Source organism: Orycteropus afer, unplaced genomic scaffold (genome assembly GCF_000298275.1).
Source record: "Orycteropus afer afer isolate SDZICR_OR568_19922 unplaced genomic scaffold, OryAfe1.0 scaffold00580, whole genome shotgun sequence".
Taxonomy (NCBI): Eukaryota; Metazoa; Chordata; class Mammalia; order Tubulidentata; family Orycteropodidae; genus Orycteropus; species Orycteropus afer.
The window spans coordinates 1,181,175-1,194,148 of NW_006922167.1; the positions used below are offsets into that span (position 1 = coordinate 1,181,175).

The 12,974-nt window shown below is 38.8% G+C and overlaps 2 protein-coding genes across 2 annotated transcripts in view; both read right to left on the reverse strand.

Moving 5' to 3' along the window:
- The window catches only part of LRRCC1 (leucine rich repeat and coiled-coil centrosomal protein 1), a 66,324-nt gene extending 62,988 nt beyond the window's left edge, over positions 1-3,336 (reverse strand). The window contains 1 exon segment of the mRNA XM_042783016.1: positions 3,228-3,336. Coding sequence (XP_042638950.1) covers positions 3,228-3,336 — 109 coding nt within the window.
- A 1,957-nt stretch (positions 3,337-5,293) lies between these two features.
- LOC103210270 (solute carrier family 7 member 13-like) overlaps positions 5,294-12,974 on the reverse strand; it is a 26,303-nt gene continuing 18,622 nt past the window's right edge. Inside the window, 4 exon segments of the mRNA XM_007956194.2 lie at positions 5,294-5,405; positions 7,281-7,368; positions 8,377-8,442; positions 8,706-8,911. Coding sequence (XP_007954385.2) covers positions 5,294-5,405; positions 7,281-7,368; positions 8,377-8,442; positions 8,706-8,911 — 472 coding nt within the window.

Below are 12,974 nucleotides of genomic sequence, written 5' to 3' on the forward strand. Positions count from 1 at the left end.
AGAGACATGTTTTCTCTTCAGCACTTGAAAGAGGTCTTTTGCAGCGGATTTGCCCAGTGCAATGCAATGTCTGATTTCTTGACTGATGCTTCCATTGCTGTTGATTGTAGAGCAAAGTAATATGAAATCTTTGACAACTTCAATCTGTTCTCCATTTAACATGATGCTGCTTATTGGTCCAGCTGTGAAGATTTTCATTTTCTTTATGTTGAAGTGTAATCCATACTGCAGACTGTAGTCTTTAATGTTCATCAGCAAGTGCTTCAAGTCATCTTCACTTTCAGCAAGCAAGGTTGTGTCATCTGTATACTGCATGTGATATCAATGATATTGTTCAATAATTTCCACATTCTGTGGGATCACTTTCCTTTGGAATGGGTACACATATGGATCTTTTCCACTCAGTTGGCCAGGAAGCTGTCTTCTAAATTTCTTGGCATAGACCAAGTAAGTGCCTCCAGTGTGGCATTTGTTTGCTGAAAACATCTCAGTGGGTATTCTGTCAATTCCTGGGGCCTTGTTTTTCACCAATTCCTTCAGTGCAGCTTCGACTTCTTTCAATACCATTGGTTCTTGATCATATGGCACCTCCTGAAAAAGATGAACGTTGACCAATTCTTTTTGGTACAGTGATTCTGTATATTCCTTCCATCTTCTTTTGATGCTTCCTGCATCATTCAGTACTTTGCCCATGGAATCTTTCAATATTGCAACTATGGCTTGATTTTCTCTTCAGTTCTTTTAGTTTGGCAAATGCCAAGCATGTCCTTTCCTTCTGGGTTTCTAATTCCAGGTTTTTGAACATTTCTTTAAAATAAATGACATTGTCTTCTCAAGCTGCTCTTTGAAATCTTCTGTTCAGCTCTTTTATCTTGTCATTTCTTCCATTTGCTTTAGCTACCATCCGTTCAAAAGCAAGTTTCAGAGACTCTTCTGATATTCATGTTGGTCTTCTCTTCCTTTCCTGTCTTTTTAATTGTCTTTTCCTTTCTTCACGGATGATTTTCTTGATGTCATCCCTCAATTCCTCTGTTTGTTGGTCACTACTGTTCAATGCATCAAATCTATTCTTTAGATGGTCTCTAAATTCAGGTGGGATATAACCCAGGTCATATTTTGGCTCACATGGTTTTAACTGTCTTCAGCTTCAACTTGAACTTGCATATGAGCAGTTGATGGTCTGTTCCATAGTCAGCTCCTGGCCTCATTTTGGCTGAAGACATTGAGCTTCTCCATCACTTCTTTTCACAGATATAGTTGACTTGATTCCTGTGTATTCCATCTGACAAAGTTCACATGTATAACCATTGTTTATGTTGTTGAAAAAAGGTATTTACAATGAGCCATTGGTCTTACAAAATTCTATCATGCGATCTCCAGCATCACTTTTATCATCAAGGCTGTCTGTATTTTCCAACTACCAGTGATTCTTCCTTGTTTCCAACTTTTGCATTCCAATCACCAGTAATAATCAACACATTTTGATCATGTTTGGTCAATTTCCGACCATAGAAGCTGGCAAAAATCTGTCTCCTCATCTTTGGCTTTGGTGGTTGGTGCATAAATTTGAATACTAGTATTAAGCAGTCTTCCTTGTAGGTATATGGATATTATCCTATCACTGACAGCATTGTACTTCAGGACAGATCTTGAAATATTTTGGGGGGATGATGAATGCTATACCATTCCTCTTCAATATGTCATTTCCAGTGCAGATCATATGGTTGTCATATGTCATATAGATGATATGGCTGTCTGATTCAAAATGGCCAAAACCAGTGCATTTCAGCTCACTGATGCCTAGGATATCGATCTTCACATGTTCCATTTCATTTCTGACAACTTCCAATTTTCCTAGATTCATACTTCATACATCTCATGTTCCGATTATTAATGTTTGTAGTTGTTTCTTCCCATCTGAATTATGCCACAAGAGCAAATGGAGGTCTTGAAAGCTTCATTTCATCCACATCATTAACGTCGACTCTACTTTGAGGAGGTAGCACTTCCCCAGTTGTATTTTGAGTACCTTCCAATATGAGGGGCTCATCTTCTGGAACTATAGCAGACCATGTTTTAGGGCTATTCATAAAGTTTCCAGTAGTATATCACACAGTGTTTCACTACTATTCATAAGGTTTTCACTGGCCAGTTCTTTGAGAAGTGGATGGCCCCTTCCTTCTTCTGAGTCTTAGCCTGGAAGCTCCGCTGAAACCTGTCCACCATGGGTGACCCTCGTGGTATCTGAATACTGGTTGCATAGTCTCCAGCTTCATAGCAACACATAAACCACCACAATACATCAGATTGACTAATGAGTATATACAGATACGTATATGGAAATATTGTCTGCCAAACTTATATATGGTAATGGGTATATTCCCTTTTCCCTACCTATACTTCATTATTTAGCCTATCTACTTATGTATCCATCCGTAGATTAATGCTTGCATCCTAAATGTTTTAAAATATACAATTCAGTGCCATTAATTCATTTACCATGTTAGGCAATCAACACCAGTATTTGCAAAGGTTTTTATCACCCTAAACAGAAATTTACACAATTACCCATTATCCCAGTCCCTGATAACCACTAAATGAACTTTGGTTTCTATGCATTTTCTTGTTCCAGGTATGTCATATAATTGGAACCCTGTTATTTCTCCTTTTGTGCCTGACTTATTTCACTTAGCATGCTTTCAAGGTTCATCCATGTTGTGGCATGCATCAGAACTTCATTTCTCTTTATGGCTGAGTAATAGTCCATTTTGTGTATATACATTTTGTTTATTCACTCATCTATTGTTGGACACTTCAGATGTTTCCATCTTTGGCTACTGTGATTAGCAACAATGAACACTGGTGCATATGAGTCTCTGCTTTCAAGTCTTTTTAGGATATACCTAGGAATGGAATTGCTGGGTCACATAGTAATAATATGTTTAACTTTCTGAGGAACCGCCAACCAGTTTTCCACATTCCCAGTATGCACAAGGGTGATATAATTTAATTCTGAGGCATTCATTTATCAAATATAAAGCTATTTAAATGGGAAAACCACTGGTTTATTAGCTCTGTGTTCATTTAATAGCCATTTGTCTTAATGCAATAATTTATTTGTAATTATGTTTTTCTAAGTATGTAATAAAAATAATTTGCAAAGCATAAGTCTAAAATAAAAAGTCATAAACATCAATTTCAGGAAATGAAGATTCTTAAATATTAACCATTATAAAGAGTTTTAAATTAATTGTTCATACCTGGTATACGACAGACAGGATTATCATCTCCATTTTTTTCCAAAACAAGATTAGTCAGGAAGTGCAATCCTATCATACATTGAAGTAAGTGATGGATACTATCTATACAATTACTATGTAGGTCAATATGTCTAAGCTTATGCTTAATTCCATGAAGGGGGATCAACCCTGCAACAGGAAAGAAAATTGTTTTGATACCACAGCAGTACTTTTTCCTACTGCTATTTAAAAATAAATGCTTTACAGGTTATATTTTGAGAAATGAAAGAGCTTGTTCTGAACAGTGATGAATGCATGAATACAGTTTCAGTAAAATTAATAAAAAAATGCAGGTTTAGCATCTGTTTGAAGCTTCATTCCCAGAGGTTCTGAGCTCTGTTTCTCTTCAAACAAAACAAACACCATGCCAATACATGCATTTGTATGAGAACATGCATAAACCAATGGCTTTAAGCTCTCTTAAGACATCATTATAGATTAAAAGTCATAAGCATCATTATCGATTAAAAGTCATAAGCAATTTTGTTGGTTTGAGCATAAAATAAATACAAATAGTACCCATTTGAATTAATTCTCTGATAGTATTTATTGCATGAGGTTATCTAAAAAATCTTCATCTCAGGAAGTAGATGTGTAGCTGATGCTATTGGTTCCTAGCCCCCCATTTCCTTGTCCCATGAACACTGCCAGTCTGATCCATGAGTCCTTGCAGTTTATCTCCTCTCTTGCCTCAGAACTTTCTTCAAAATGGAGGGAGCTCATTGAGTAAGGGTATAGCTTGGAAGTATGATGGAATTACAGCCTCTAGGGACTCTATTCAACCAAAGGGGAATTGTCAGTGTATGAATGGCCCATGCTCTCTTCTTTTGGAAGGACTATGCTGAGAAGCATCTATGCTATTCCTCCAAACTCAAACCCACCGCTATCGAGTTGATTCTGACTCAGAGCAATCCTGTAGGACAGAGTAGAATGCCCCATAGAGTTTCCAAGGCTGTTAATCTTTATGGAAGCACACTGCCTCCCTCATCTTTCTCCCGTAGAGTTGCTGGTGGGTTTGAATCGCTGACATTTTGGTCAGCAGCCAAATGCTTTAACCACAGTGCCATCAGAGCTCCTAAAGGATCTACTTTACAGTTTTGCTTAGTTTGGCACTTCCATCTATAAATTTAACTTTTCTCATCTTTTCTCAGTTCCTCTAATATACCTTACCTAAGTGAAATACCCTTCTTCCCTCACTGTTTGTTGCCTAGCTAATTTTATTCATCTTTTTGTCATATCTTCAAGAAAGTCACCTCTGATCACTTTGTGGTGGTGGTGGGCGTTGCTGAGTTGATTTTGACTCAAGGCAAACCCATATGACAGAAAACTGCCCCACAGAATTTACTAGGCTAGCATAGTGCCTAAGGCACTTGACTGCTAACCAGAAGGCTGGCGGTTCAAACCCACCAGCCACTCCTCGACTCCTCGGAAGCAAGTGTGGGTAATCTACTTCTGCAGTGATACCACCTCGAAAACCCAGGGAGGAGTCGCTATGAGTCGGGTCCGACTCGACGGCACATAACAACCACCACCTTTACAGGGACAGATTCTGTGGAGGGGCTGGATGGGTTCAAATCACCAACTGTTTGGTTAGCTGCCAAGCAGTTAACTGCTGTCCCACCAGGGCTTCTTGACCATTCTCTACAAGGTTGGATTCCCGTCATGCTTTGTCATAGTACTCAGCATTTCTCCTTAGTTACCCATTATATTTTTAAGTCCTTGTTCTACGTTTCCAGTTCTTCCTTTCATGCTTCAACTTCTCATTTTAGAGTACCATGGGGTTCATTCGTAGGCCACCTGCTCTATTTACATACTCTCCAAAATTTCCAACACCACTGATGTGCTGATAAACAACAGCCATATCTACAACTCCAACAATGACCAACTCCCCAAAAATACGGATTAGAAATATCCATATATATCAGAATCATCCCCATGGCACACAATAACAATACATACGCATATATACATATATGATAACCCTACTTTGATGTTCAGTCAAGTTCTTGATGATGGACAAACCAACCAGAATCCTTGAATCCTCCTGCCTTCATCTCTAAATCTACTCTTGCTCCAATCTTGTTCATGTCAGTACAATTATCTACCCTGTTATTCCAGAGAAAATTCAAGTTAGTTATCTTAGATTCTTTTCCCCATCCCCATTCATCACCAAGTCTTACAAACTTTACCTGTAAAACATATCTATTTACTTTAGTCGCAAGTCTTTACCCATCTCTCATCTAGACCACTGGAATACCATCCTAACTTGTCATCTGACTTCCATTTTTTCCCACCCATATTTCTGACTAAGCAACCAAAGTTATCTTTTAAAAATATAAGTTATATTATTACACCCCCTTGTTTTAAACCCTATTATGGCTTCCTATTGCAAAATAATAACTCCTTAACCCACTTAAGCAGCCCTATGATCTGGCCTCTGCCTACTTTTCCATCTCTTTTCTTAGCATACTAACCCCTCATTTGCTGTGTTCTAGCTATGCTAGCTTTTTCCCTGTTGCTTTATGCCAATCTTGATTCTGCCTTGGTGTTTGTGCACGCTGTTATCATGTAAGCTGTTATTTATTTATTGAGGTGTTTCTGAACATATGAAATAGTATCATTCTAAGAATTATCTATTAGATGTTACAAGGTTGCCTCATTTATTTCCTTCATAGTCCCTATCACTATCTCACGTGAAGTCAGGTTTATTTAAATTTCATTTACATACACTGAAATTCATCTTTTTTGGATGTAGAGTTCTAGGTGGTTAAACAAACTTCTATAACTGTGTAAACAACCAACACTACAAATGAGATACAAAACATGTCTATCACCCTTCAAAGTTCCATTGTACCCACTGTATTCTTTTCTCATTTCCAACCTCTGATTTGATTTCTGTTCCTTTAGCTTTGCCTTTGTCAGAATATCATGTGTCTGGCTCCTTTCACTTAGTACAATTTTTCCTTTTTTTACATTCATTTATGTTGCTGCATTCATCAATAGTTCATTCACTTTTATTGCCATGTAATACTGCATTATATGCAAGTATCTTAATTTGCATCAGGTTATGGATGTAAGGGGTGTTTCCAGTTTTTGGAGATTATGGAAAGTCATATAAAAACGACAATATAGAAAGTAACAATCAAGTAATACGCATGTACAGGTCTTTCTGTAAACATGTTTTCAATTCTTTTGGATAAATACCTAGGAGCTGAAAAGTACAAGGAGCCCTCATGGCCAGTGGATTAAGCATTTAGCTGCTAACTGAAAGGTTGGTGGTTCAAACTCACTAGCTGCTCCATGGGAGAAAAATGAGGCAGGTTGCTTCTGTAAAGATTTTATAGCTTTGGAAACCCTATGGGGCAGTTCTACTCTGTCCTATAGGGTAGCTATGAGTCAGAATTGACTCACTGGCAATGGGTTTGTTTTTTAGGTTTGAGATTGCACAGGTGTATGCTAAGTATATGTATAACATTATATGAAACTGTCAAAGTGTACTGCCAAGTAGTTGTACCTGTCTAAATTCTACCAGCAAAGTATCCAGGTTCTAGCTACTCTGAAATCTCACTAACGCACTGTTCTGTCAGTTTTAAAACTTTTATCTATTCTAGTAGGTATGAAAGGAGCTCTGATGGCATAGTGGATAAGGTATTTGACTGCTAACCAGGTCAGCGGTTCAAATCCACCAGGTGCCCTGTGGAAGGACGATGGGGCAATTTACTTTTGTAAAGATTTACAGCCTTGGAAACCCAACAGGGACTGCAATGAGTTGGAATCGACTTGATGGCAGGGAGTCTGAGTTTTTGTTTGAGTAGGTATGAAGGAGTACATCTTTATAGTTTTAATTGGCATTTCCTTAATGACTAAAGATGCCAAATATCTTTTCATGTGCTTATCCGCCATCTATATATCTTCTTGGTGAGGTGTCTGTCCAACTCATTTGCTCATTTTTTGGAGGTTAACATGATCTTACTTATTTACCTGCTGTTCTTCTTGACCAGAGTATAAACCTGTGAAAGCATGGATCTCACCTGCTTGCTGTTGCTATTTTCATCACTACTGAAGAGCGCTGAACACAATAATCTTCAAGTAAATATATGAAGAAATAAATTAACTAACTAACCCAATATTCACATTTTTCAGATAAGGAAACTACATCCCAAGAGTCTAATGCCCTGCCCAACATCATATAGCAGTGACAAAGCTTGGGTTAAAACGAAATCCTAATACTTTCAAGCTCTGGGGTGGAGAAAAAAAAAACAGAATTTGGAAACTATTTTTGGTACTTTAGCTTAAGAGTAGGGACTAGCTCTCTTTCTGCATGCTAGGCACATGGCTCAGGGTAGTGTTTTTCTAGTGTGCGATAAAAACAAGTATAAGATTACTTCAAATATAGGTGACAATTACAAAAATAATTAGAGAACCCTTTGCTAGTTCTAACAGATATACTTAACAGAATATTCTAAGAATATTCATCAAGTTTTGTTCACTTTATCAGTTGCATCATTTCAATAAATTTAAAAATATATACACAATTTCTGAAATTTGTAGACATGCTATAAATAAAAAGTAACTTTACTGGATCCTTATTTTACAAGTCTTTGGAATGCTGTATACCTGCACTGTTCAATATGGTAGCCACCAACAACATACATTATTAAAATGAAAAATTCAGCCCTTCTGTTCTAACAGCCACATCTCAAGAGCTCAATACATACATTTGGCTAGTGGCTGCAGTACTGCATAGTACACATAGTGCATTTTATCACTATAGATAATTCTACTGGAACTACTGGTTTCTATATAACACTATATTGATTAATTATCTCAGGTGAAACATTATTCTCCAAAAGTAGGTCCTTCTCACTTGGTTTTATCTGCTACTCATAACTACTGTCTTTATTTTTCCAGCTTGGCTTTGGCACCAATAAAAAAGAATTTTGACTGAAAATACTCTCTAGATGGTATCTTTGATCAAAAATCCTATTATTATTCAGAGTTTTCCAAGATGCTGAACTGAGTCTAACTCATATATGTGCTATTTAGCATTAGAGAGAATATAAGCATATCTACTTACCACTAAGATCATTTATCTGGTTATAGGATAAATTCAGTTTAGTCAGATTAATTAGTTCTTCAAGTCCTAAAACAAAACAAAACCTTTAGGATTTCAGGAATTAATTACAGAGAGATATAGTATTACAATATTACTTCAATTGTTTTGAAGCAAATCCAACTTCATTGGAATTTTGAAAAATAACTTCAAACAACACTTTTTCTGGAAGGACACTTTTCTATGTAATGAATTATAGGGTCAGATTTCAAAAATTATACTTATTCCATTGTTTTGGGAAGATAAATGACTTAAAACTGTCTTATGCAAAGTATTACATGAAAATCACTTACCTTCTATCCTTGTGATCAAATTGCAGGACAAATTCAAAGTGCATAAATTTGTCAATGTGCTTAGCCCTTCTATTTGACTAATTTGATTAGATGACAGATCTAAATGTTGTAAATTCCAAATATGATCAATGGCTTTGATTTTGGAGATATTATTGCAGTGAAGATTGATGGTATGAAGGGTTGAATCTAAAGATAACTCTGATAAACTACAAAAGAAAATACATATTATTAAAAACAAGTTAAAAAGTGGCAAAATCATGACCAAATAATTAAAATTGGCCAAACAGCATGTAGACAGCATGTACTGACTTTTCATTCGAGTATAAACTCCTCACTCTTTATGGTAGCCATGAAATAGTAGATACATATATCATATGAACTAGCGTTTCAGACAATTTATATAAATAAGAAACTCACCTAAATGAGGCAAGTGACCTCTGGCATTTCTAGCTTCTACCACAAAGTCATGAGCTATATGAAGGTAGCCCTGTATAGTAAATAGTTATAAAGGCTTTGCAATCACAATGTCCCAGTTCACATCTGCATCCCCCACTTCCATGCTGTGAGGAGCCCCGCTGAAACAGTGGTTAAAGAGCTCTGCTGCTAACTGAAGGTCAGCAGTGTGAAACAACAGCTGCTCCATGGGAGGAAAGCTGTGGCAGTCTGCTTCCATAAAGATCTGTTGTTAGGTGCCGTCGAGTCAGCGCCGACTCATAGTGACCCCATGTGCAACAGAAGGAAACACTGCCCGGTCCTGTGCCATCCTCCCAATCTTTGCTACGCTTGAGCGCATCGTCACAGCCACTGACATCATAGCCATTGACAGATGGTGTCAATCCATCTCTTTGAGGGTCTTCTCCTTTTTCACTGACCCTCTACTTTACCAAGCATGGTATCCTTCTCCACAGACTGTTTTTTTCCAACAACATGACCAAAGTACATGAGATGAAATCTGGCCCTTCTTGCTTGTAAGAAGCATTCTGGCTGTTCTTCCAAGACTTACTTGTTTGTTATGACAGTTCATAGTATTTTCAATATTCTTCACCAAGACCAACATTCAAATACATCAATTCTCCCACCTTCCATATTCATTGTCACGCTTTCAGATTTAAAGATTTACAGCCTTGGAAAGCCTATGGGGCTGTTCTACTCTGTCTTATAAGGTCACTATGAGTAAGAATCAACTTGATGGCAGGGGGTTTTATGCTGTATTACTTGAGCAAATGACTTAACCTCTCTGAGAGCTTTCTTATCTCATGCTCACATCTGCATCTCACCTACTTCATCTCATTTTACAAATGTGAATAAAGTTGATGGAAATTAAGCAACTTGTTCAAGTTCTTATAGTTACGTGACAGAGCCCAGGTATACATCCAGATCGCAGGTTATAACCTTTCTTTCTTCATTATCAATAAATGGCTATTTAATCTCAGATGTGATTGAACTCAAAATAAATTATTATTTCTAAAGAAATAGTTCTGTCCTCCCTTGTTGGAATTTGGAATGTACTTCCTCTAAATAGAACCCCTCCCTTCACTCCCACGGGGCAATCTACTTCCATAGTGATACAGCCTCGGAAACCCAAGGAGGGGTCGCTGTGAGTCGGGTACGACTCGATGGCACATAACAACAACAACAACTTCACTACCACAACCTCTCTGGAAGATAGTTCCAGAAACAGGAACTACAGTGCACATAGTTCAGATCTGCTGAATGGATGAATAGAAGGTACAGTCAGGAATGGGGGCACACAACGTCATGGCATCTCTCGGAGGTACCGTTGCAACTGTCAAGTAGATCTGGACTCATGTATGTAAAGTGGAACTGCTACGTAGGATTTTCAAGGTTGTGACCTTTTAGAAACAGATCACCAGCTCTGTCTTCCCAGGTGCCTGTGAACAGGTCTGAACCACCAACCATTCAGCTAACAGTTAATCCCTTAATTGTTTATGTCACCCAGGGACTCCATAGATACTCTAGCAGCTACCAGAAAGCCATTGTTGTTACTGTTGTTATATGTTGTCCAGCTGGACCCGGACCCGACTCACAGTGATCCCTCCTTGGATTTCCGAGGCAGTATCACTACGGAAGTAGATTGCCCCATCTTCCTTCCAGGGAGTGGCTGGTGGTTTCAACCGCCAGCCTTCTGGTTAGCAGTCAAGTGCCTTAGGCACTATGCTACCAGAGCTCCATAAAGCTGTTGTTGTTATGTGCCATCAAGTCAGCCCCGACTCATAGCGACCCCTCCTTGGGTTTCCAAGGCAGTATCACTACGGAAGTAGGATTGCCCAACCTTCCTTCTGAGGAGTGACTGGTGGGTTTGAACCGCCAGCCGTCTGGTTAGCAGGCAAGTGTCTTAGCCACTATGCTACCAGAACTCCTAGGAAAGTTAATCCTGGCAGCAGAGAAGTGAGAAGTCTAGCAGTGAGGATTTGATGGTAGGGATTTACAAGGCATTCCATGTTTGTTTCTAAGACAGCGTAAAAACCTCAAATAGTAATACACTTAACATGTGCCATAGGTTATTCAGCTAGCTCTTTCCTTGGTGTTCAGTTTGTAGCAAATAAGTCCCTGGGAGGAAAAAAAGTAAAACATTTCCAAATTTCAAACTAGCAATCTCTACTTGTGACTAAAGCATTTTTCAACTACCTAGCTTGCTGCTCTGGTAGCATAGTGCCTCAGGCATTTGACTGCTAACCAGAGGCTGGCAGTTCAAACCCATCAGCAACTGCTTGGAAGGAAGATTGGGCAGTCTACTTCTGTAGTGATACTGCCTCCGAAACCAAAGAAGGGGTCGCTATGAGTCGGATCAGACTCAACAGCAATGAGTTTGGTTTGGTTTGATCTTGCAGCCATGTACCGAGCTCTTGGTTGAGTGCTCAGCTGCTAACTGAAAGGCTGGTACCCAACAAAGGCTTGGTGTTCTACTTCTGAAAAATCAGACACTGAAAACCCAATGTAGCACAGTTCTACTCTGAAACCCATAGGGTCTCCGTAAGTCCAAATCAGCTGGACTACAACTGGTTTTTCAGCTTATTTAGTACCAGATCTTGTGCTACTAATGCATGCTCTCAATGACAATCATTTATTTTCTGATGTTTCTATTCCTGGACATTAATACTGTCCAGATAATATGGGTTAGCAGAAAAACAGACTTTGAAATTAGACAGAAATAGGTTTGAATCTAAACTTAATCAGTTACCAGTTGTACGAAGTCAGACAAGTTTTTTGAGTCTCAAGTTTTATCACTTGTAAAATGAGAAAAATGACTACCTTGCAGAATTGCTCTGAAGATTAGAGGTAGACCCCCTTTGCCCCCAAAAACCAAACCCACTACCATCCAGCCGATTCAGACTAATAACGACCCCATTGGGTTTCCGAGGCTTAAGTCTTTACAGAAGTAGACTGCCCAGTCTTGCTTCCACAGAGTGGCTGGTGGGTTTAAACCAGCAACCTTCTAGTTAGCAGTCAAATACTGGCACTGTGCTACCAGAGCTCCCAAGATTAGAGGTAACGTATATAATACACATCCATAGATTGCATACAGTAAACGTAAACTATTGTTATTAGTAAATATAAATATTCTTTTTTAAAAAACCTTTCTGAGGTCCCATGGCAAATTTTATATCAGCAACAGGACAAGATGCTGATTATCAGCAGTATGGTTCCCATTGATGAGGGCACTCCAAAAAACCACCGTAGTGCAAAGGCACAAAGCTGTTCATGGATCTTCCTGTAGCTAAGGCTGGCCACAAAGTATAACTGGAGAAATGAGACTGGAGAGGTAGGCAGGGGCCAATTTGTAAGGCAAAACCAAAACTTGTACGGTATGCACAAGTTCAGGATGCACGATCGAGAGGAACGGTGAACTACGTAAACATGTTTACTACTTTAGAAATATACGGATTCATGGATTATAGTGCTCTGGAGAGGGGGAATCGGGGATAAAGAGAATTGGGACAGAACCAGTGAAGGCTAGAGAGCCCTGCTTCACGGCTGCCAGAAGTACTACATTGCCACGTTGTCAGAGGAAGAGGAACGGAGAAAAGGCGAGACAGAACTCGGGAACACCAGCAATCAAAGAGCAAACAAAAGCGCCTGTTAAAAGAATGAAAGAAAAACACTAACAAAAGAGGAGAGGAGTAATCACTGGTTGGTGGAGAATGTCGTGAGGCAGTTTCAAGGCCAGGCAAAGTCAAGTGAGACGCTGGACTGAAGTCAAAGGCGGGAAGGAAAGGAGAGCTCGTTTGACTCTGCACTTAGGCAAAG